Source organism: Eptesicus fuscus, chromosome 10 (genome assembly GCF_027574615.1).
Source record: "Eptesicus fuscus isolate TK198812 chromosome 10, DD_ASM_mEF_20220401, whole genome shotgun sequence".
Taxonomy (NCBI): domain Eukaryota; kingdom Metazoa; phylum Chordata; class Mammalia; order Chiroptera; family Vespertilionidae; genus Eptesicus; species Eptesicus fuscus.
The window spans coordinates 44650046-44674346 of record NC_072482.1 but is presented as its reverse complement, the minus strand read 5'-3'; the positions used below and the strand labels follow the sequence as shown (position 1 = coordinate 44674346).

Sequence of the window (24301 nt, the reverse complement as noted above, 5' to 3'; positions counted from 1 at the left end):
AGTAAAAATTTACCTATAAGCTGTTGTTTCATTAAATGCTGATCTTTTTCAAAAGACATTTTTCAGTGTAATAGCAGATATTTATTCTATTAAGACATTTATATTTATCCTATAAAACAAGAATATATTGTATAAAGAATAATAGACAAAACAGTACAAAATATCTTTTAGTTACTGAATAAATGACAGGAACAAATATGCTCTGCAAGCCAGTATTTGATATCTATGATCATCTGACAAGATGGCATTCACAGAGATAACTAGTTTTGTATTGGACTGCTGATAGCTTACATAGGCAAAGGACTAGTGACGTGTTTCTTTTCCATAAATCACTTTTTTATTAATGCTGTATTTTCTGATTAAAAGTACAACTTACAGGAAAAAAATGTTTTCTCTGCTTATGAAATGGGCTCAACATCTACTTCTTAAACATTGTGTCTTTTACTTCTTTACCTTTCACAATGTATACACCAATATTCAATAGAGATAATAGAATTTCCAATATCATTCACTTTTTATCCAAAGCAAAACAATTTGGTTCTGTATGTTATTCAAATTCTATTCATTTACCGGGTAAAACTAGCTTAGCGGAATTACTAAGTGGATGCAAGTAACTACCTGGGAAAGGCAAAGCATCTAGTTCAATCAAAGATCCTGTAATCTAATACTATTACTGGTCTCTGTAGCAGTCCTAAATAAGTTCTATAATCTTATTTCATAGCCCTTCAAGGTGACAGGTTTTTATTTTTGGCACTCATCGAAATTAATCTGTCTTGGGCTGTTGTTTCTTATTTCCCGGTTGTTAAATAACTGTGGAACTGGTATCAGGACAACTAAATTTTAAAGGTCTTTAAGCCTGCTTTCCCTACCGGTTAGTTTTCCGGTCTCCCAGTTTCTCAAAGCCTTTTCTTTTTTTCTTTTGCTGAGTTCTTACACTCAAACTGTGTAGGGGGATTTAAATTCCAACCCGGAACTCGGAATCACGCGCCTTGAATGACGGGAGTCGTAGTTTGCGCGACTCCTTCCTAACCCCTTCTCTCGCCGATTCCTACCCACAGTGAAAACCTACAACTCCCAGAATGCACCCTCCGGGTGTCCACCCCTGAGCGCACGCGCCCTGACGCCGCAGGATTTGAATCGGCGGCGTTGTTATTGACGCCATATTGGGGCCGGTGGCGGGTGGAAGAGTCGTACCGCGGAGGGGGAAGTGACTGGACGTGTTTGCCGGAGCTCCTGACGCCGCCGCTGCTGCTGCTGCTTTGCAATCGATCCTCATCGACCGCCGGTCTCAAGCTTCGGACCCCTACTCAGTCATTTTAGGAGCCACATTCCAGCCTCACACCTCACGGGGCTGGTATCGACTGCCGAATTAGCCGGTTTCCGCGCAGGAGCGCCTCTGGAGCGGCGCAAAGCTCGAGCGGACGGCGGGGGCGCCCGGAGCCTCTCCCGGGGGATCCGCGCCCGAGGAGGCGGAAGAGCCCCCCTGACGCGGCTGGCGTGAGCTGGCGACACCGCCCCTCCCTCCCTCGCCGCGCCGGCCCGGGCCCCTGCCCCTGCCGCGGAGGCGGCGGCCTCCCCTCACGCCGGCGCTTCCCCACACGCCTTTCTGCTCTTGAGCCCGTGGGTCAGCGGCTCTTCGGGTCCCCGCTCTCCCCCCCTTCCCTCGCCCTCCCCTCCCGTCCCCCCTCTCAACCCCACCCGAGCCCGGCACTTCGGCGGCTCCGGCCATGGCGTGCGGGGCCACCCTGAAAAGGACTCTGGATTTCGACCCGCTGCTGAGCCCGGCGTCCCCGAAGCGGCGGCGATGTGCGCCATTGTCGGCGCCCACCTCGGCCGCAGCCTCCCCGTCGTCGGCGGCCGCGGCCACCGCCGCCTGCTTCTCGGCCGCCGCCGCCTCGCCGCAGAAGTACCTCCGGATGGAGCCGTCCCCCTTCGGCGACGTCTCGTCCCGCCTCACCACAGGTGGGACCCGGCCCCGCGGCCGCCGCCGCCGCGGCAAGTGGGGCTCCGGGGCGGCCGCCGGGGTGGGGGCGCAGGACCGGTTCTTAGCGAAGTAGTCGGGCGACCGCCTTTCTTGAACTTCTCTCCAGCCCCGGAGACACAATAGAAATGGCCCGGTGTGAAGGGGCGGGGAGGGGGCGTCGGGACGCGGGGTGGTGAGTAGGGGCTGTGCCTCGCCGAGTATGGTGGGGAGGAGGAAGGTCCTTTTATTGGGGGCGAATGGCTGGAATTGAGTGTTTCCGTCGTCTGGGGAGCCCCAGCGGAAATGATCAGAGAGGGCGATATTATTTATAAATTTTGGGCTGTGGAAGGGTCCCATTTCACGCGGATCCCGACGTCTTCTCTCCCCGAATCGATTGGCCGCAGCTATTCACTCCGGGACTGGGTGGTTTCGGGCGAGGAGGCAGCCCCTCCTCCAGCTCAGACCGGGCTGGTTTTAGTCCGGAGGGGGTGGGGATGGCTGTCATTGGGGCGAGATCGAGGCCTGTCATTAATCACCCACAAGAACGCCACTTTGGCTGAGTCAAGACCTGTTTTCCTAGCAGGGTCAACAACAAAGAAAATGCTCTTCCCGAGTCCTGTAACATGATCACACTCCACTCGAGACCTTGAACAACTTGAACTTTTAACGAAAAGCAAAATTGTGTCGAAAATTGGGACTGATTCGTTGCTTTTAGTAGGAAGTGGTTTATTTTGCCCGGCAAAGTACGTTGGGAGGGAAGCCTAGGCCTTGAGAATAATAAAGAAAGGAACCCAAGACTCCAAGGGACTTCAGACTATTTTTGCTTTTCATCTTGAAACATTTCCTGAAAGTGACTAGAGGGAAATGCCCCTTGGCTGCTTTGTACTGCCTGTGTGTGCCATTTTTATGTACTTTAGCAACCCTTGTGTGCCCCTGGCACAGTCCTAGGATAAGCTCTTATGGACTGATAGTGTTTCCTTTGTGTGTGAGCCTTTGGTAATAATATGACCTGTAGACAAAGCCTTTTAATAGCTTGATTAGATGTTTCGCTATCTTGAGCTTAAAAAAAAAAAAATCTGTGGGTAGTATATGCCACCATGTTTAGTAACTTCCATTTGGAATTGACTTAGTTTAGTTATATCTTTTTTCGGCCAGATTTTTAAATATCCTTTCCTGAATAATATGGGGCTTCCTTTTTTTTCTATTAAATATTTTATCTAACTTAAGTATATACTATTGTATAGTTGTAGTGAATTTTCAGAGAATTTCCACTTTTATTTAGTGACCACACCTAAGCTGTCTTCTATGTAAAGGCATTTATTGATTTATTGTTAGGCTTTACATTAAAAAAGAAACAAGAATGGGCTCCTAGTGCTGAACATTATTTTTAGAGTTTGACTCTTTAGTAAAATCGTTGGAAATTGAAATGATACCGTGGAACCTGTGCTAACTAATTAGGCCACTTAAAAATAGCTCTAGCTAACCAGCAATAAATTTTAGTCCACAGGGTGAATTAATGCAGTGTTAGGTTTGGGAGTTAAAGTATATCTTAAATGCTGAAATAGTCTTGAGCACATATATAGTAAACCCGCCAGGAGTTACATTTTTCCTCACTTTAAAAGGAACTTACTCAGAAAGAATTGCGATCCTTGGCAAATGTGCTATTTCATTGACATATTTGTAGCATTGGCTAATGCATTTGTTTCACATTATCTCAAGTTTCAATAGTAAAACGATTGAAATTGCTTAAGCCTGCTGATTCAAATGCATTTTCCAAAATATTGCTGTCCTTCTGTTCTTCAAGGTGTTTTTGACATCTGCTGAAGTTTGTTCATAACCTGAACTGTAAAATCACACCGTAATTGAATTTTATTGAGTTTGCTAATAGTTATTTAGCTATTCCAGCTAATTTGAATATTAACATAAAAAGTTGCCTTGAAAATGGCTAAAATCGATAAAGTTTTGGATTGCTAAAATTTGCTTTTTCTAATTTTGAGTAACATTTTACATGTAATTTGGCCTTGTGTGTTTTCATGGCTGGTTTGGGGTATGCTCTTGTGTGGGTTTTGTAATAATGTTGTCATAATGGGAGCTGCAGTGTTGTGCAGATATCAAAGAGCTTCCCAGTTTTGTCGTCACCAAACTTGAAAATAACTTTCCAACCACCTAATATTTAGATTTCTCTTTTTAACAGTGGTGATTCTTAAGCTTCACAAAAGTGAATACCCAAATATCCTTAGCTGAAATTAAGTAACTAGGATTGGAAATGGAAAGTGACTTAACAAATTTGAGATTGGGACTCTGCAGAAACTCTTTGTTTTCCTTTAATTTCTGTGAATTCAAATGTAATTTAAACAATTCAGAGCATTTATATAATTAATCATTATCATTGTTCTTCTCTGGCTACTCAATGTCTTCAGATGTGTAGCTGAAGTCATGTTGTGGCTTTACTAGTGGTTTCAGAATAAACCCTAGTTTATTTTACTTATCCCTGGAAGGTGATTCCAAAGTTTGACTTGATGACTATTATTTAAATCAGTATTTTCCAAACTGTTGCAACCTTATACCAGGAAAAAGGAAAGGGCTGGCAAATAAAGTTTTATTGGAACACAGCCTGTTCTTTTTTTTTTTTAAGTTTGTTTATTGCAGGCTATCACAGCAGAGTTGAGTAGTTGTGACAGATTTTTTTTTTTTTTTTTTAATTAGGGTAACTTTTAAAATGGGGGTGGCTGCAGCAGATATTATATAGACTTTCTTATGGCATTGCTATCTATGTACCTTGACTAAAGCTATGCCACTTAAATTGCCATATTTCCTTAGTTTGGTGCCTATTTATTACATGAATATAATTTTTGCATTATCACTTTTCATACAGATGTTTGTGTGTGTGTGTTTTCCCAAAGCTCAAATATTTTGTCTGGTCCTTTATAGAAAAGTTTTGCCTGTCCCTGGTCTAGGTGTCAGCAGTTTATAATACTGTGTATGTGAAAGGGGAAAATTGAATGAGGAGAGGATGGAAGAGGAAGCATTGACCGGAATTGGGTAAATGAAGGTCTATAATAGCTATGTCAGCACTCATCCTGGTAAGTTAGTTGAAAACAGAATCAGAGGTTTTTACCTTTCTCACTTTGTTTTTGAAACATCTTAGAATATTCTATTTAGCCAACAGATCGTTATGATATTCCCCAGAACAAAATTGTTTTAATAAAACCAAAATATTATGCAACATTACAAAAGTCTGTCAGTCAAATCCAGTACAATGTTTTTCATAATTATGTAGTGAATGAATGAATTGTCTGGTGAAAAGATCCTTCTGTAAATGTCAACCTATTTTGTGAGTTTCCAGGCACTTTTGTACACATTGTTTTGTTACCATTGTTCTAGTCTGCCTTAGGAATTGAGTTGGATGAAGAGTTAAATTCCACTGTAAGGCCTCATTGTATTTGCTGGAAACCTGCCATTAAAAATGGAAATTGCAGCTTGTGAATGGGGAAGGGTTTGCATTGATGCATGCCTGCAAACAGAGACACCAGCTGGCTTAAATGAAGTATAAATGTAGGTTCTAGGCAAACAAATGAGATTCTGTTGGAGGAGGCAGCATTTCACTTCAGATGTCATTTATATTGAACCAGAAGTGTTTTTTATATTTTGTGGTTATTTAGACAGCTGTTGAGTTGCTTCTACTTTCTCAGTGGATTTGGCAAATAAACAGTTTTTAATGGTCTTTGTACTTGGGATTTTAAACCTGTATATTATTTAGGACTATGTGTGTAGCTTCATTTATTTCATAATTCTATGAATTATGCATTTAAGAACCCTGTAAGCTTATGGCTATTAAAAGCAGAATGCAGTTGTATTCATTATTGAGCTATTTTGTTTTGAAAGTAGAAAAATAAAGCCTAACTTCAGCACAGAAACACATTGGGTAAACATGGCTAGATCAGAGAGAAGTTAGCCCTTTAGATATAGATGCTATATCATGGTTGCCATGGAGATACAATCTGAGATGTAAAGGAGAATAACTTCTCTGCCCTTGAATGACATTATGGGAAAAAGAATATACTGTATTTCTCAGGTAGGTCTTTCCTAAGTGTTTAGGTAGACCCAGGAAGACAATGATAGCAATGCTTTTGTTTTGAAAGGTTGAGAATAAGATTCAGAGGAAGTGCCCACTTTTGTGCATTTTTCCTATTTGAAAAGAAACTTTTGATTCTCCTTCAGAATATGGGGCTACCGTAAGTTTGGACCTCTTGGATAGTTGGTTTATGAAACTAGATAATGGTGCTGGGGGTAAATCTTTTAAAATACTTACAACTGAACTAACCAGCAACTTGTGGTTCCTGCAGTCTTGGCCTTAACACTGCTAGTACTGTGACTCACAGTATGTTCTCTATGAATATGTGAAACCACAGTGAATTTCTTGCCTCTGAGAAGACTACCTACTTTAAAAAAAGTATGAAGGGTGAAATACTTGTTGGAGCCTATATGAATCAGTCTGTCATTTGCAGATAGTAAAGAGGTCTTCACAAATGAATTTAGTTAAAGAGATTTATCTTTAATTTTATTGCTGAGTGTAGGGATTCTAGAACTGGTCTTAACATTTCTCAGTTTATAAACAAACACACCTGAGAAATGCGATCAGTAGCAGTCTTATAGCAATGAGACTTGCTAACAGGATTTGTTAACCTGGATTTTGAGGTGGTTGGTCACATGGGTCTTGTATAATTCGAAAATAATCCCAAAGTTATTATTTTCTGCCCTCTTAATCACAAATAAAGTTTAAACATATTTATGAATTAATCAAGCCTTGGCATTTCCCAAGGTTCTTAGAGCTACTGAAGCTGTTTTTTAATGTAATTTCAGTTTTCAGAGATTGGCTCATTTGAAGAAACACATTTTTAAAGATTTTACATGATTTTAGGAGAAAGTATTTTGTATTACGAAGTTCTGATATTTTATTTCTAAAAGAATTGAATTATTTTAAGTTACAAAAATATTCTCATATGTTAAGATGTTGCCAGCTATATTGAGCAGGGAGATTATCTTTGAAGATAAATTAAAATTCTAGTGTATGTCAAGTTGTCAACTTTGATATTTATTTTGGGCCTTTTGATCAGAATTTTGCAAGTATGCCAGATTGTGTAGTCTTCCTGAGATAATAAGCTTTTGGAGGATGGTGGTAATGGTTTTTAACATTCTAGTACTAGAAAAACAGCTCATAATAAATATACTTGTAGTTTGTCTTGGAGTTTAACTTAATTTCTTCCTCCCTTTAAAAATCATGTCATAAGTTTTTGCCACAATCGTCATAGGTCAGATCATCCTGACATGTACTGGTGATTTGCAATATTTTTATTTTATTAAAATTGTAGTCTTTCCATTGATATAATTTTTGAATTTGACTTAAATTTTAATTTCTAGGTCTAAGTACGAGGTTTTTCACAACATTCTTTAAAAAGTCTTAAGTACTTACTCTAGAAGTCACTTGTTCTGGCTTTTAACAGCCTCACTTGAGTTCCAGATACTGTTCTGTTTAGGCAAAGAAAAGACAGTCTCTGGAGGCACTGATAAAGCCACCACGGCTAATACATTATTAGCTAGCTAAACTTGAATAAAAATACTGTAGTGTTTATGCTTTACCACATCTTTAATTCCGTGTGAACATTTACCCACATTAGTATTATTTTCACCTTTGGCAGCCCAAGTCTTGAAATTGGGTTACTGGATTAAATCACATGTTGACTACTTTTGAAATCTTAAAAAGTTATTCTTTTTAGGTGAGTGTTGAACCTTGTTTATTGGCTATTTCTGAAATTGCTTCAACCTATGATGTGTAGTTTGACTTTAGTTTAGCATTCATTTTCATTAATGTTAATTCTTAAAAAACGCTCCAGAAATCAAACTAAAGGGAAAGGTTGGAGGGAGGGACCTGGGAGAATTGATTTTCTTTCCTTTCTTTAAAAAAAAAAGGTATTGTTGCATTGATTTAGCAATCGAAGAACAAAACATAGAGTGGAATTTGAAAATTTGCAGAAAGTCAATTTTTAAAAACATTGCTGTCCCTGGAGTTTGCCTCTTAATTGTTATAGAGGATTGCCTTGTTCCTAGTGCTGAAGTATTCTCTGCAGCAAAACTTTTCTAAGTGTGTAATTGGTTTACTAGTAAAGTGTAGGAGGTTTTAGGTTGCTGTGACAGAACAGGGGAACCTGATGCTCACTGTAACCACCCATCCATGGCTGATGGTGAAAATAATACATTATCAGAGGCTGGCATTGTAGTCAGTACTGCATGGCAATGCTGATCTGCTAATTTAAAATACTTCCTCACTTTTTTTAAAAAAATATATTTTATTGATTTTTTTACAGAGAGGAAGAGAGAGGGATAGAGAGTTAGAAACATCGATGAGAGAGAAACATCGATCAGCTGCCTCTTGCACACCCCCTACTGGGGATGTGCCCGCAACCAAGGTACATGCCCTTGACCGGAATCGAACCTGGGACCCTTGAGTCCGCAGGCCGACACTCTATCCACTGAGCCAAACCGGTTTCAGCAATACTTCCTCACTTTTAAAATACCAATAAAACATTCTGGTTAGATATAGGTGCCTATCCTGAGAGGAGACAATATAGAGACTCTTGAAACATCCCTTAAGTAAATATCTGAATGTAACGAAGATTTCTTATAATCTGTTATAGCCAGTGATCATTGTTTCAGATCTCTAGGTAGATGAGAATTATGTTCCGTTTTGGTTACTACCATCTTAAGAGTTGCAGAGTTTGAAGTTTCAGGGTATGATGTAGCAATGATACATGGTGGTAATCCTATATAATAAAAGCCTAATATGAAGATTGTCCCCATTGGCGGTTGTTCGCCTGGGAGTTTGACCACTTGCTATAATGTGTGCTGACCACCAGGGGGTGGCGTGGAACATGGCAGGCGTCAGCAATACGGTGCTGGTGGGCCCCAACGAGAACAGGACCACAGGATGGTGGAGCAGGTGAGCAGAGGGCACCAGGCCAAGCAGGTGCGAGTGGGGGCCCCGTCGCCCTGCCAATCCCCCCACAGACTGTGACCAGCAGCGGCGCAGTGTGGGGCCGCCACCTGTCTCCCAGGCGCTGAGGGAGCAGACTGGGAACTGGGGGTGGGTGGTGGTGACCAACCTCCCATGGAGCGGGGTGGGGGACGGTTGGGGGAGGCGATGGAGACAGAGGTGTGTTGAGAATGCAAGGTGTCCGCCAAGCTCGCTCTCATTCCCCCTGCTACCCTCCACCGGGACGCCAGGGCTCGTATGCCAGGAAGCCCCATGCTCAGGTGCTGGGTGCCCATGAGGAGCCCGTCCTGCACCCACGCAGCCTTTTCCAGGTGAGCCAGGCCCATAGGGGCCGGTTAGGCTCCTCATGGGTTCATGGAGGAGCCGGTCTACGAGGCTGGCTGGGAGAGAGAGTGCTGCCTGCTTGGCTTCCGTGCAGTGCCGCTGGGTGGCCCAGAGGCCTACACTGCGCCCTGGCCAGACACTGCAGGCTGTGCTCACTGCATCTCCAAGTGGGGACCCAAGCGCCATGACTCAGGCAGAGGGGTGCGCCCAGGGGCCCAGGTGCTTCCCAGCGCTCAGAGGTCAGCTGGGATCTGCCCTTCCACGCCAGATGCTCGTGTTTGGATTGCTGGCCAGGCCTAGGGACCGCACCCATGCACAAATTTTGTGCACCGGGTCTCTAGTCCCTCTTATAACTGGCATCCTATGTGTTGTTGTTTTTTAAATTAGCTTTGCTTATTGTGACTTATTATAGCTTCAGGTGATTGTAGAATGCTGGCTAGGTATAGTAGTGCAATACTGGAGAGGGGAGTGGATATTAACCTTTTGCACTCTGATGTCGAGATTAAAATTACTCTTTGAATGTATCAATAATTTGAAATATAAAAAAATCCAAATAAATAAGTTTATATGAAAAGAAAAGGTTTTTTATTCTACTGCCGCGCTTTGTAAAATCTGGGATATTTAAAAAATTAAATCCCGAGTAGAATAAAGGAATCGAGAAAAAAGCAAGCGAGTGCAAAGGGTTAAGAGTGTAGGCCCAGAGATCAGGGTTGGCTCTGCCATAATACAGCTGACAGCAAAATTTCAAATTATGCACATGGTGATAGTATCTTCCCTTATAGGGTTGTTATTAGGGTTGAGCTTTCCTGTCCCTGAGTGCTGAAAATGGTCACAATAGAGCAACCTCAAATATGACATTTTACACTGTCCAGCAATCCTGCTATTTTAGTGAATAGCCTTGTCTTGTATTTCACAGAAAAAAAATAGAAGCCATTATATGGCATATTCTTCAATTTTCCCTGTACCAACACTACCAACATTTGTGCCTATCTTGTTTTCCTTTTAGTATCATTGAGGAAAATTAAGTGAGATAATTAAAGCACTTGACACAGTGTGGGGAAGGATCCCACTTCTCTCCAAAGCAACGTTTCCTCAACTATTTTTCTCTCCCAACCAGACCTTTGCTTTAATTTCCCATTATAAAGTAAAACATCCTCATTTTCCTTCAGCAGTCATCCAGAGTCCTCCACTTCAAAATCTTAATTCGAAGAGCTTTCGGGTAGTCTATTTGCTTCCATTTCTTGAGTTTTCAACTCACTCCAAATATATTTGTGCCTCAAACAGCTCTTGTCAAGTCATCAATGACTTACATGGCACATTGTGAATCCTCTTCTTGTTTGACCTTTCTTACAACACTGCAGACTTATTCCCTTCTTTTTGAAATACTTTTTCTTCCCTTTTGTGACAATACTGTTCTTCCATTTCTCTGGCTGTTTTCTGTCTTCAAGTGGCCATTAAACTTAGGAGTTCCTTAGCTATAGATTCAGCTCCACTTTGTCTAGCTTCATAGTCCCTAAGCAGTCACATTTCATTCTTCAGACTTTAGTTTCGCTTCATAGATAACTCTTTAATTTATATCTTTAGTTCAGACCATTTCTCTCAGTTCAGGCCTGAGCACTTGGACCTTGTATTGTCAGATCTTCTCAATAGCCTACCCTCCTTCTAGAAGTCACAATTATTGTGAAATATGTTGACTTTTAAATATTCCTAACTAATTTATAATATATATGGAATAAACAAGATGTCTGTGGGCTTCTAATCAGTGCCTTCTGGTGTGAGATAGTCTTAATTGCTTTTTTAAAGCAGACATATAAAAGCAGATGTATTTGTTCACTATTGATTACATAGTGAACATGGATTTTAAGAAAGGTGTGTTAGGAAAAATGAATAGATATGTGTATGTTAATGTCATGTAATGAATCTCCTGAGGTAGATCCAATCAAGTTCAAATTGATTTACAGAATATTTTCCTGCTGGGGAGGAGGGCATGTGGACCACTGAACTAGAATAGCTATGCAAGTGAGGGTAGCAAAGTGTATTTAGTACATCTTACATATATTTATACTTGTAATAATTTCTGCTGTTACTACTTTTCTTCTCTCCATTTCCTGGTATGGCCAATAAAGCATAAACTAACCACTTTTTAATTGGATAGAAACTTTAATGCCTATAAGGTATGTGGGAACCTGTGAATTCCAACCTTGCTACTGATCAGCATCACCTGGAAATTTATTAAAAATGCAGAATCTGAGGCTCCATTCCTCAGTCTTCATTTAAAAAAAAAAAAAAAGTCCCTAGGTGATTTATGTATTCATTGGAAGTTTAAAAGCACTTGAGAACTTATGCCCAAAAGGTAACAGCTACTCTTAGCTGAATTTTACCACATATCCAATTCCTCCCTTACCCCAATGTAGCCAAAAACCTGACTTTTAATGTAAAATACCTAACTTTTAAATGACAGTTACAAATTCACACTTAAGTATTCAAGCCAGATATGTCTTTAGTCTGTCAATCATCAGTTTGCAACCTGGTTTCCAGGTATGCTATAGCTCAATGTATGTGTGTGTTTTGGGTGCCCTAATAACTTGTAGAAGACTGGTTTATTCTTCAGCTTCATTGTGCTGTCTTTCCTTCCAAGCCTTATCCTCATGGCCATGGTAAATTGGAACCAAAGCTTCTGTAACATGCATGCTTGAGGATTTGGATGGTTCAATTTCCCCTTTCTGTTACCCATTTACTGCTTTTTTGTTCTTATTACTTTGTGTTTTTCTAGTTTGTAAGCTATTTGAAGAGATACTTGCAGATAGTAAAGAGCTGAACAACAAAAGCAACAGGGTTAACATATCCCTTAGAATCTAGTATAATATAAAATAGAGGTATGAAGCTTCTTGGATACCAGGGAAGAGACATCTGCTGTTTGAGCATTGTTGGACTCCTTGCATTAGTGACTCCCATTGTGCAGTTAATTTGTGAAATTTATACTTAGGCCTGGCAGGGTCTTGACAGATTGAGTCATTTCAAATAAATAATCATTGGCTATGATAGTACCAGTGAAATAATAGAATTTGACCTGTAATGATCATAGTTTTTCTTCCTCCTGTAGGAAACCAATGAATGCTGCTAATCTATACTAATAAGAGAGAAATATGGTAATTGATTGTCACTTCGTGGTGCCCACAGCCAATCAGGAGGGAATATGCAAATTAGCAGGACAAAGATGGCGGCCACGGAGCCAGCCACAGCGGGAGGGAGGCGCTTGGGTCGAGGCCCCCCACCCACCACCCCGCAATGGAGGAAGCCAAGCTTCCCGTCTGCCTGTGCCGGCTGCCGAGGGAGGGGCCTGCAAACGGCCCTCAGCTCCTCACCCAGGCTGGCCATGCCACCATCGGGGTGAGGGTCCCCCCTGGGGAGAGGTGTGGCCAGCCTGAAAACGGCCCTCAGCCTCTTACCCTGGCTGGCCATGCCCCCATGAGGTGAGGGTCCCTGCTGGGGGGCATTGCCAGCCTGCAAACAGCCATCAGCCCCTCACCCAGGCTGTCCAGGCACCCCAGTGGGGACCCCCACCCTGAAGGGGGTGTGGCCAGCCTGAAAACAGCCTCAGCCCCTCGCCCAGGTGGCCCCGCCTCCCAAGGAAACCCCCACCCTGATTTGGGACACCCTTCAGGGCAAACCAGCCGGCCCCCACCAGTGTACCAGGCCTCTATCTATACTAATAAAAGGGTAATATGCTAATTAGACTGGGAGACCTCCCAGGAGACCTTCTGGACAAAGCTATGGTGGCAGGGCCGAGGTAGAGGCAGTTAGGGGACAAGAAAGGAGGGAAGTTGTGGGTGATCAGGCTGGGGGAGGGGGATGTTTGGGGTGACCGGCTGGCAGGGTGGGCCAGGTGGGGGTGAGCAGGTCGGTGGGGAGGGCAGGTGGGGGCAAGCAGGCCAGCAGGCAGAGTGGCAAGGGACTATCAGGCAGGCAGGCAGGTGAGCAGTTAGGAAGATTGCGAGAGGGATGTCAGACTAAACCGGCAATCAGACATCCCCCGAGGGGTCCCAGATTGGAGAGGGTGCAGGCCAGGCTGAGGGACACCCTCTCCCCCACCCCACATGAATTTTGTGCACCAGGCCACTAGTACATTTAAAATATTATATAATGTAATTTTTTTAAAGAACTGTAAGTAATACCCTAATGTTTATATAATTGTGTGCAACTATATTACGCTTGTTAGGATTAATTATAATCCAAATAGAAGTTAAGATTGTAGCTATAACTTTACAATTTTTTGTTAAAGTTTGGTTTCAGGTCCCTTTGACATAGCAATAATTTTAAAGTGAATTAAAAACAGCATCAGCACATTCTTTTTACTTACATAGCTCTTGGCTGGATAAGAACATTGTCCTTAAGGATTCCTTCAAGGAGAATGTGAGAACTGTTTCTGAACAGATGATCGTGGGAAAATAATTGATTTACAAAAGATAGGTCTCCATAGCAACTGTTAATTGAGTGTTGTAATTTATAAAGTAGGCATGACATGCCTAGTATATAGTTCAAAGCTTTAGATTTGGTCTTAATTTGGAACATTTTCTTAGTTTTAGGTTTTAATGGCTACTGCAGGTTTTCTGTACTTGTGTATAGGTTTTCCATTAGATTTGTGTTCCTGCCTGGAGCTGACAGATTTTCAAGATTTATTTAATTTATTTTAATCCCACTGTTGGAGGCATCTTTTTAAATGAACTTTCACTTTGTGTTTTCAAAGATATGCCATAGAAAAATTAGTACACAATGTGAAATAAAAGTGTATTATTCTACACCTACGCTTAAAATGGTTAATGAAACTTAATGTTTGATCTATTAATGATGTCAGTAGGAAAACAGTAAGTCTATATAAGTCCAGACCAAAAGTTCAATATCACAGATGTTTAGACATTTTGTGGACTCTACTCTAGGAAAAAAGATACTTGATTCCTCGGACCCTCCTACAATTTTTTGGTCCTCTAAACACATTTTTAGTTGCATCTAATTCCGTATTTCTCCTTTTGCTCTCAGTCCCATCTTAATGCCGTTTTTCTTACCCTCATCAATTCAAGCTTTTTCTTTTCCCATTTACGTAGGATTTTTGTTTGTTTGTTTGTTTGTTTCTATTTGTTTTTCTCTTTTAATATCCCAAAGGAGTAAGTGCTGTCTCATTGATAATCTCCTAGTACCTGTTAAAGGAGGAGAATTTTATTTGCACTCTCAGTGTCATTTACTGGATTTGGAATGAAAAGCTGTAGTCATAGAATTTGCTAATACTGATTTTTACTTAATCTAGTACAGTGGGAAAAAGTGTTAGCAGTATTCTTTTATAAAAGAGTGATGTAGTTTTTAGGATTTTTTGAAAAGTGATATACAGCCATTTGTTGTGGTAGATTGTCATGAAGGTAACTACATATTTTACTAGTAAGTGATTTACTGCAAATCCAATCTGTTTTTCCTGGTCAAGTATGAAAGCTGCATGATTAAAACTCAAAATGTGCAACTAACTGATCGTGTAAGTGAAGCTTTGACTTTTTCTTTAATGGACTGCAAATTGTGTTGGCAAAACAATGTCAAATGTTACATGTACTTGGAATAAAATGTCACTTGCTAGTTTGCTAAGAGATGGCTAGATTTAAGTAGCTTATGATTAAGTGGACATAAGTACTTTATTGATATATGGAAGGCCTTTTTGCTGCTGGTATGAAAGCAACTTAAGTCAGACTAATATCTAGACCAGTGATGGCGAACCTATGACACGTGTGTCAGCACTGACACGCGTAGCCATTTCTCATGACACGCGGCTGCTGAGGCGGCCGCATGCCGAGGATGAAACATTTGCTGCTCCTGAGGATGAAACATTTGTGAAATAATGTTTTTTCCTCAAAGTGACACACTACCCAAGTTATGCTCAGTTTTTTGGCGAAGTTTGACACACCAAGCTCAAAAGGTTGCCCATCACTGATCTAGACTGAGCTTACTACACTGAGTGGCCAGCTAATTATGATCTCTGAACGTATAATAATCTGGCCACTCAGTGTGTGTGTGTATGAGAGGCCCAGTGCATGAATTCGTGCATGAGTGGGGTCTGGCCAGACCCTGGCCAGGGGGAGGGGACATGGGCGGTTGGCCGGCCGCCCTGCCTGCTGGTCAAACTCCTGGTCGAGGCGATAATTTGCATATTAGCCTTTTATTATATAGAATATACACTGAGTGGCCAGATTATTATGCATTCAGAGATCATAATAATCTGGCCACTCAGTGTATGTGTGTGGTGGTATTAAATTGAATCTAGGGAAATTTTCAAAATTGCTTTCACCTCTGAACTGAGATAGAGGATTAACCCTTTGCACTCGCTTGCTTTTTTCTCAATTCCTTTATTCTATTGCTAACCATGTCGAGTCACACTCGACATCCGAGTGCAAAAGGTTAAGTTTGAGGCTTGCAGTTATTATAGCCTTTTACTATTTGTGTTGCTAAGATCTTGGTCAAGTTATTCACATGTTACCAGTATTGGAGCATTTGAGGGCACATTGAGGCTTAGATAACATAGTTGCATCCTGTTAGATGTACTAGTAGTACTTTTTTTTTTTTAAAGTTGACTTTTTTTTAAAAATATATTTTTATTGATTTCAGAGAGGAAGGGAGAGGAAGAGAGAGATAGAAACATCAATGATGAGAGAATCATTGATTGGCTGCATCCTGCACGCCCCCTATTGGGGATCGAGCCCACAACCCTGGGCATGTGCCCTTGACTGGAATCGAACCCGGGACCCTTCAGTCCACAGGCCTACACTCTATCCACTGAGCCAAACCAGCTAGGGCTAAGTAGTACATTTAAATTGGTGAACTAATTTGTAAATTATATCTTAAAAATTCCTTAGCTTGTTTGATTCTTCTTAAGATGGTATGGACATTTGTAAAGCTAAAATTTTAAAAGTTTGACTGTATCTTTTTTTTTTTTTAATCCTCACCTGAGGATATGTTGATTGATTTTTAGAAAGAGAATGAGGCAGGGAGAGAAACATCGATTGGTTTGCCTTTTGTTGGCTCCCTGACGGGATTGGAACCCTCAACCTTTTTGGTGTATGAGACTATGCTCCAACCAACTGAACCACCTGGCCAGGATAAATTTTACCATATCTTAATCCCAGGCTAGATATTTTTTGAAAGTATTAAAGGAACAAATTGCTTGTTACAACTATTCTTTTGGTACATCTTAGTTATGCTTTTGTTGATTTTTGTGAAACAAAAGGAAGACTAAGTAATCTGAGAACAGCTGTGTGGTGATCAAAGAATAAATCATATGGGAGATGTTAAGGTCAAGTTACTCTGTGCCTAGTACATTTGAAATCTCTGGTTGTGAATAAACTTTAGGATGCTTTGAATGGCACTTTTGATGGTGATGATGTTAGCTTTCAGCAGAAAATAAAAAATGAATGAGACTAAACCATCATAACCTTGAAACCTTTCACAATATTGCTACTGAAAATGTTAAAAAATAAGGATGCTTGAGCTTGTCCTGGTTGGTGTAGGATGTTGCACCGGTTTTAATGGACACCTGTGAATCTTAGGAAACCCATTTCTATTAAGGTGCTTAACTGTTCAAATAGACAGCCATTTTATTTCACACTGGTAACTTTGATTTTAAATTATAAACTATTGCAAATAAATCGATCAAGACTGAAAATAACTTTGACATAAACAAGTGCTAATATTCTGAAAAATATAGCTAAAGCATCCCTCACACAACTACCCTAAAAGTTAATTATTCCAAAGTGTGGTTTTTGTGCTTACACTGCACATTCATATACTGTATATGTAAACAGGTTTGTACACACAAAATTGACATAAATGAAATCTTCACTGAGTATATCTCTTGCAATTTTTCTTCCCCCTTTTTTCAGTTAAAATAATGAAATGGCATGATCTTTAATGTTCAAAGGAGTGATTGATGTCTGCTTAGTCTATCTCTCAAAAGCCCTAAAAGTACTTACTAGGAAACAATATAAACTGAGAAAAGAAAATTAAATATATACCTAAGAAAATAACCAGTATGAAATACTTTTTAAAAGGATCATTCTTATCTTAAAAAATTGCTAGCCTTTAGTTGAGTTTTTAGTTCATATTTAAATTCATCATTATATAATTGATAAAAGTTACACTCTATTATATTTATGGATCATATTATTGCCTCTTAGTTACCATTTGGATTGGCATTATTCATTTCTTGGGATGTACAGTAAGTCCTCACTTCACATCATTGAAGTATAACCCAGTTTTACCATAGCTAATTGATATAAACAAGAGTTAAATTCCTATGGCATCTCATCAATGTTATTTTAAAATGACATTCAATGAAATGATGTTATAAAAGGACCTGTTGTAGTTTCAGATGGGTAGCCTATTAAATTTAGGGGCTGTGGTGGTTGTGAGAAAGTTTGTTAGGAGGGACATTGGAACCTCAGAGAGGGATTTTCTGGAGAGGCTAAATGGTAGCTATTTTGAATTAGAAATTGTTCTAAAATGAATGATACTGACCTTAGGGATGTGCTTGATATAATTTTATCCCTGTTTCCATGGTTGAAGATAATGGCACCATGGTATAGTGATTCTAAATAATTACTAGTGATATACCAAGCATTTTACATGTGTTGTTACTCCAAATATTCAGAACAAAAGTTTGCTGTTAATGCCTTAATTGTCATAGGTTCTGTTGAGCTTCATATTAATTGGCTATTACCATTTAATATATGATAATATTTTAGTTCCTATGTATTCTGTCATTTTGCCGAATGGCAGTTCTCACTTTTAATTTTTGTTTGGCTTTGGATTGGAATTAGTTAACTTCTTAAAGATGTACAGTAAGTCCTCACTTGACATCATTGACACGTTCTGTGACATTTAGTGAAATGACATATAACAAAAGCAGTTTTTACCATAAGCTAATTGATATAAGCAACCCTTTTTTAAAAACTTGAAAGTTTTTATCTTGCCAACTTTTAACTTTTTTCTTTTAGAACAAATTCTGTACAACATAAAACAAGAGTATAAACGCATGCAGAAGAGAAGACATTTAGAAACTAGTTTTCAACAGACGGATCCATGTTGTACTTCTGATGCACAGCCACATGCATTTCTCCTCAGTGGACCAGCTTCGCCAGGTAATAATAAACTAAGTAAAAGGAAATGTTACTTAGTATAGGAAAAAGTAATCCGTTAGACACTTAAGCTCCTATTTCTTCCCTTAATTAAAAAACAAAAAACCCCACATTTATTCAAGTAATAATGCATGATCACTTAAAAAACATGGTACAAAAATAAGTAAATGCTATGATTTGAAGCTTCCATTTAAAAAAAAAAAAAGTAAAGTATTACCATGTGCTTCTCTGTTAGGTATATATGTACTTTGGCATAGCTGAATACTATGCCATTTTATGGATTTCCCATGATTATCAAACCATTAATGAATTAGACTCAGAATTTCTGCTACTATAGTATTTACAAAAATTTGTCTTTTGTACATATATTTTCATGCACTTGTCCTGTTAGGATAGATTCCTAAACATGTATTATTTTGATCCAATGTTGTTTTATACCTACTTTTTAGTTGGGGGGAGTAGTTTGCAAATACACTTTATAAAAAGAGCAGAAAAATGAAGGCTATTTGAAATGAAGGGGAAGTAAAGCTTCTTACTAAAAAAGCCATCAAAAGTGACTCTTACCTTTAGTAAACTTTTCAGCAAAATAGTCTTTCATGTGACAATAGTTGTCTTCCTTCTTTCTCTCCCCTCCCAGCAGGGATAGGAAAATCTGATAGAATTGAATAGAAAAAAAAAAAACATTCAAAGGCTGTAAAAACAGTGAAATAAAATTAGATTAGGAAACATGAACTTGTTCAAAACTAAATTCTACAGCACTCCTGCCAATTTGGGAGGCCAGGTATAAGTGGGTGAAAATGTAGTCTGGGGAGGTAAGTGTAGAGACTAGGCTACATCAGAGGATGAAGATCATAATCATTCATTAGTCTATTTATTTCGTAGATCAATTAACTGGCAGGTTCAACTAACAAAACTGGGAATTTGAAAGTAAATAAACATAGCCTTAGTGTAGTTATGCATTGCTTTAGGTGGTATAAATAAAGTTCTGGGATACTTTATTCTTGCTATATAGACATAGCTCTAAGAAGCAGTTAACTGGTCTCAGTCATGCAGGTTATAAGGCACAAATGAAAAGAGGAATTGGGGCTACACCAGGGACAGGTATTCCTAGCAGGAAAAACGATTGGTAGCAAATCTATGTATTTGTGTGTGCATAAAATACTTTCAGCGATGTTATAATGGATGCTTGTCAATCCTGAGTTCTCAAAAAGATTAATTTTAGATGTTCTTTTTAAGATATGAGGAATGATATTTTTTGAAAATAAAATTGCCTTAAGAGGAATACATTCTGAAGAAATCTTTTTTCTTTAATTTTCATTGGTTTTGAGAGAGAGCGCGCGCGCGAGAGAGAGAGAGAGAGACATCGATCAGTTGCCTCTCATACATGCCCCAACCAGGAATGCAACCCACAACCTTTTGGTATACAGGACAACACGCCAACCAAGTGAGCCACTTAGCCAGGGCTGAAGAAAGAAATCTTTTGTATCAAGCATAACTATCTGGTTATGCCAAGTGGCTTTTTAGATGGATAATCTTTAAGGACTCTGAACCATTAAATTCAATATTTAATATTAATAATATATTCTCAGTATTTATTTTTACAAAGTGGTCTCCTAGCTAATATCACTAATTAAAAAAACAAACTTAATATATTAAGTTTTGTTTGTATTTTGTAGTTTTCTCCACTCATCTTCAGACTTTTCCTCTAATATTTGATTGCATTCATCTTGCTGTTTTTCCAATCACAGCAAAAGATTTAAATGAGACCTCTTCCATTATAAGATGCTTTTCTATGGCAGCCCTAAATCAGTTGCTTTTCTTTGTTCTTCATGTTATACATAGGGACTTCATCTGCAACATCCTCACCATTAAAAAAAGAACAGCCCTTATTCACTCTAAGGCAGGTTGGGATGATCTGTGAACGTTTGTTGAAAGAACGTGAAGAGAAAGTTCGAGAAGAGTATGAAGAAATACTGAACACAAAACTTGCAGGTATGAGTTTATTTAGTCTCCCAGAAACTCACCATAAGAAATGCATTATTTCCCAGTTATACTTCATGTCAATTAAATTACCCCTTTCTGTATACACTGGTATAATAAGTTTTCTAAGAACCAGAGAATTTCAGTTCAAGAAAGGAAATGAATCTTTCTGTAATTCATGGCCCTCTGTAACTTAAAGACATAATATTTGTTAGCCATGTAGATCAGCACCAGTATTAATGAACTAGATTTATTTTTTCAGATATAAATTTGATTGGATTTTTGGGCTTTATTTCTTTCATGGTAACTTTGACTAGAAACTTGAAATAATCTAACTGGTACTGTACATCAATTTAGAGTTATCAAGCTGCTGCATCCGTGTTTTTTATTTTGTTTGTTTTTAAGTATGCTTTCATTGATTTTTAGAGAAAGGAGAGGGATAGAGAGATAGAAACATCTAAGAGAGAGGAACATCATAGATCCAGCTGCCTCCTGCACGCCCCATAATGGGGATTGGAGCCGGCATACTGAGTACGTGCCCTGACCAGAAATCGAACCATGACCTCTTGGTTCCTGGGTCGACACCCAGCCATTGAGCCACACTGGCTGGGCTGCTGCAGTCTTAATTATAAAAAATATATATATTTTTTAGTAAAATTTGCAGTAAATACAATGTGTTACATGTGGTAACATAATCAGAATCCTTCCAACCCCATTTTTATGCCACAGATTTTACTGGATAGCAATATTATAAGCTTTTTTATTCTTAAGGAGTTAAATCAAGGTGCTAATATAACGCTGGGGGTCTTAATCCAGCATCTAGAAGGATTCAGGAATCTGGAGAAGGCGCTGCGTGTAAATTATTAGAGTCCAGAGACGAAACATAATTTTGGGGAGCCAGAGAAGACTTAGCTAAAGGAGCCAAGTTCTGTCTCAGGACCCCTTGTTCTTTATTAACACAAATTGTCCTAAGGCAAGGTAGATATGCGCATCAAAGGCCAAGGTTTAGTATACAGAATCCATTGTCAGATTGGGGGAACTGCCTTCGGCTGTTCAAGTGTTTGGCCAGCAGGAAGCAGTAACATGTAGATTGAAATGCCCTCAGCTGTCTGGCAGCAAGCAATCATTTATGCATCCTTTTTAGGTTTGGGGAAATGCCCTCATCCATTCCACATGATTCAGCCCTGCTAACATGCTGGAATTAGCTCCCGGCACTAATATAGCCATAGCCTGGCCGGTGTGGCTCTATAGGTTGAGCATAAACCCATGGAACCAAGAGGTCCCTGGCTCGATTCCCAGTCAAGACACATGCCTGGGTTGTGGTCTCAATCCCCAGTAGGGGGAGACAGCCGAATGATGTCTCTGTCATCGGTGCATCTATCTCTCTATCCCTTGCCCTTCCTCTCTCTCTAAAATCAATAAAAACATTCTTTAAAAGGCAAGATAATTTGTTTAGTTATGTAAGACATCTTTTTCTGTGACATCTGATTAGATAACAGGTGGATTCGGGGGGTGGGGGTATCTCATTTTAAGCATTGTCTTATTTCCTCTCATTACAGTAAATTTGCCATTTAATAGACCACTTATAATTTCAGAGTAGAAACACATCTCTTTATTTCAAGCCCTTTATTTTTAATAGGTTAAGAAATATGCCTTACCCAGCCTATACATGAGGTCTTGTGCTTTGGATTTTCATATGATACATTATCATTATTACTGAAGTTCTGTGTCTGATTAAGTGCCAACTTAGAATTGTTTTACTATACATACTGGGTTTTTCAGTTTATCTGGCTCTAATTTATTACAGAGGACATTTACCAGCCATGTAATTCACATATACCTTTACTTATAGAACAATATGATGCATTTGTGAAATTTACGCATGATCAAATAATGCGACGATATGGAGAACAGCCTGCTAGTTGTAAGTATTGCATATATGAACTGAAAATAAGACAATCTTTTAAGGAGAAGACATTTATTATAATTATCTTCATACTTAAGAAGAGAATGAAATAGAAAATGATGGAAAAATCCTAGTGGAAATAGGACATTTTACTAAGGCTTGTTATTTAAGTACGTAGGGCAGTGATTTTTTCAACCAGTGTGCCGAAAGAATTTTTAACACATGGGATACCTGACTAGTCAGGCACTGACCTTTCCCCTTAGATTGTCAGATAAAATAATTACAGCAGCCATTGGTGTGAATGAGCCAAAATTATACCTTTTTTATCTGATGGGCAAAAATATATTTTTTGTTCTGCTGCAGAATTTTAGTAATTAGTTTGTGTGCCATGAGATGAAAATGGTTGAAAATTGCTGACCTGGGGCAATATTGGGGATAGAGATCTGGTATGTGTTTGAATTTTGAATTGGACTTTGCACTAATTTTTCTTTTCTCCCCCTTTAGATGTTTCATGAATCACATTTTCTGCATTTGTGGGCTGCCTTGTTCCTTGTTGAATTGTTGCAAGAGGTCCCAATTATGACATGCAGCAATGCGAATACCCCCCTGTGAAAACAGGTTATTTCAAGCTTTCGTCAGTGACAATTACTCTTAGGCAGCAACTGGTTTTGGAAATTTCCCTGATGTCAGTACCATCTGGATATGGACCTTTGCTACCTGTATTAATACCAGTGGTCTTACTTGCTGTATCATTACAATTTGGCTTCTCATATTAATATGTTTGAAAGGATTAGCGCTGGTATTCTAAGAACATGCCCTTCACTGGTTATGTAAATAAAACTGTAGAATGACACTTCAGATGAAGTTAGTGTGATTTTAATTGTGCACTACAACCAAGCTGTAACCAGTTATTAATAATTTAGAATGTAATCCCAGGACATTATTAAGCAAATAGCCTACAGTGCTTCCTGTGAAATAGTGAAGGAGAAGGGCATTTCTTCTCGGGGTTTCAAAATGGATTTATATGATTTTCTCTTTTTTTTTGGTAGTTTTTATTTATTCTATCAGTCTTTTTAACAAATGTTTATTGCTGCATTCCCCTGCCCCCCAGTGTATCATTGTTTTACTGCCCTTGTAGTACTGGAATTTAGTTGGAAGAATAAAACCTTTACTTCTAATCTGCTTGTTTTTTAATGTACAGATGGGTAGTATTTGAATAAAGGCAATGTTTTAAATGTAAGCATTTTCCAGGAACCAATCAATTTAATCTGATTTAAAAGACTTGAATACCAGTATTTTCATTTACCAAATCTAAGATTTTAGTGCTCTTTTCAAAAGCTGAGTCTGATTCCAAATTGTTACATGATTGATCAGTTTTAACAGCTTTGGAAGTTTTACTTCAAAAGCACATTTAAGTCACTTCCAACAAAGCTTTCCTATAATGAAATGAATGGAAATGCTTCAGTGAGTTCTTTTAGCATATCCCAATCAGAAATGGCCTAGGACAGTGGTCGGCAAACTCATTAGTCAACAGAGCCAAATATCAACAGTACAACAATTAAAATTTCTTTTGAGAGCCAAGTTTTTTAAACTTAAAATTCTTCTAACGCCACTTCTTCAAAATAGACTCGCCCAGGCCGTGGTATTTTGTGGAAGAGCCACACTCAAGGGGCCAAAGAGCTGCATGTGGCTCGCGAGCTGCAGTTTGCCGACCACAGGCCTAGGAGACATTTTATTTATATATATATATATATATATATATATATATATATATATAACATATATATATATATATATATATATAATATATATATATATATATGTATGTATGTATATGTATACACACACACTAGAGGCCTGGTACATGAAATTTCGTGCACTGGGGGGCATCCCTCAGCCCAGCCTGCACC

At 39.2% G+C, this 24301-nt stretch overlaps 1 protein-coding gene across 1 annotated transcript; it reads left to right on the top strand.

Annotated features, from left to right (window-relative positions):
• The first annotated feature begins 1158 nt into the window (after positions 1–1158).
• AKIRIN2 (akirin 2) lies at positions 1159–23569 on the top strand. The gene is made up of 5 exons (XM_008147467.3): positions 1159–1962; positions 18365–18508; positions 20348–20497; positions 22338–22409; positions 22896–23569. The coding sequence occupies exons 1-5, from the start codon at positions 1728–1730 to the stop codon at positions 22904–22906; spliced, it is 612 nt and encodes a 203-aa protein (XP_008145689.1). The 5' UTR covers positions 1159–1727; the 3' UTR covers positions 22907–23569.
• Positions 23570–24301: the final 732 nt, after the last annotated feature.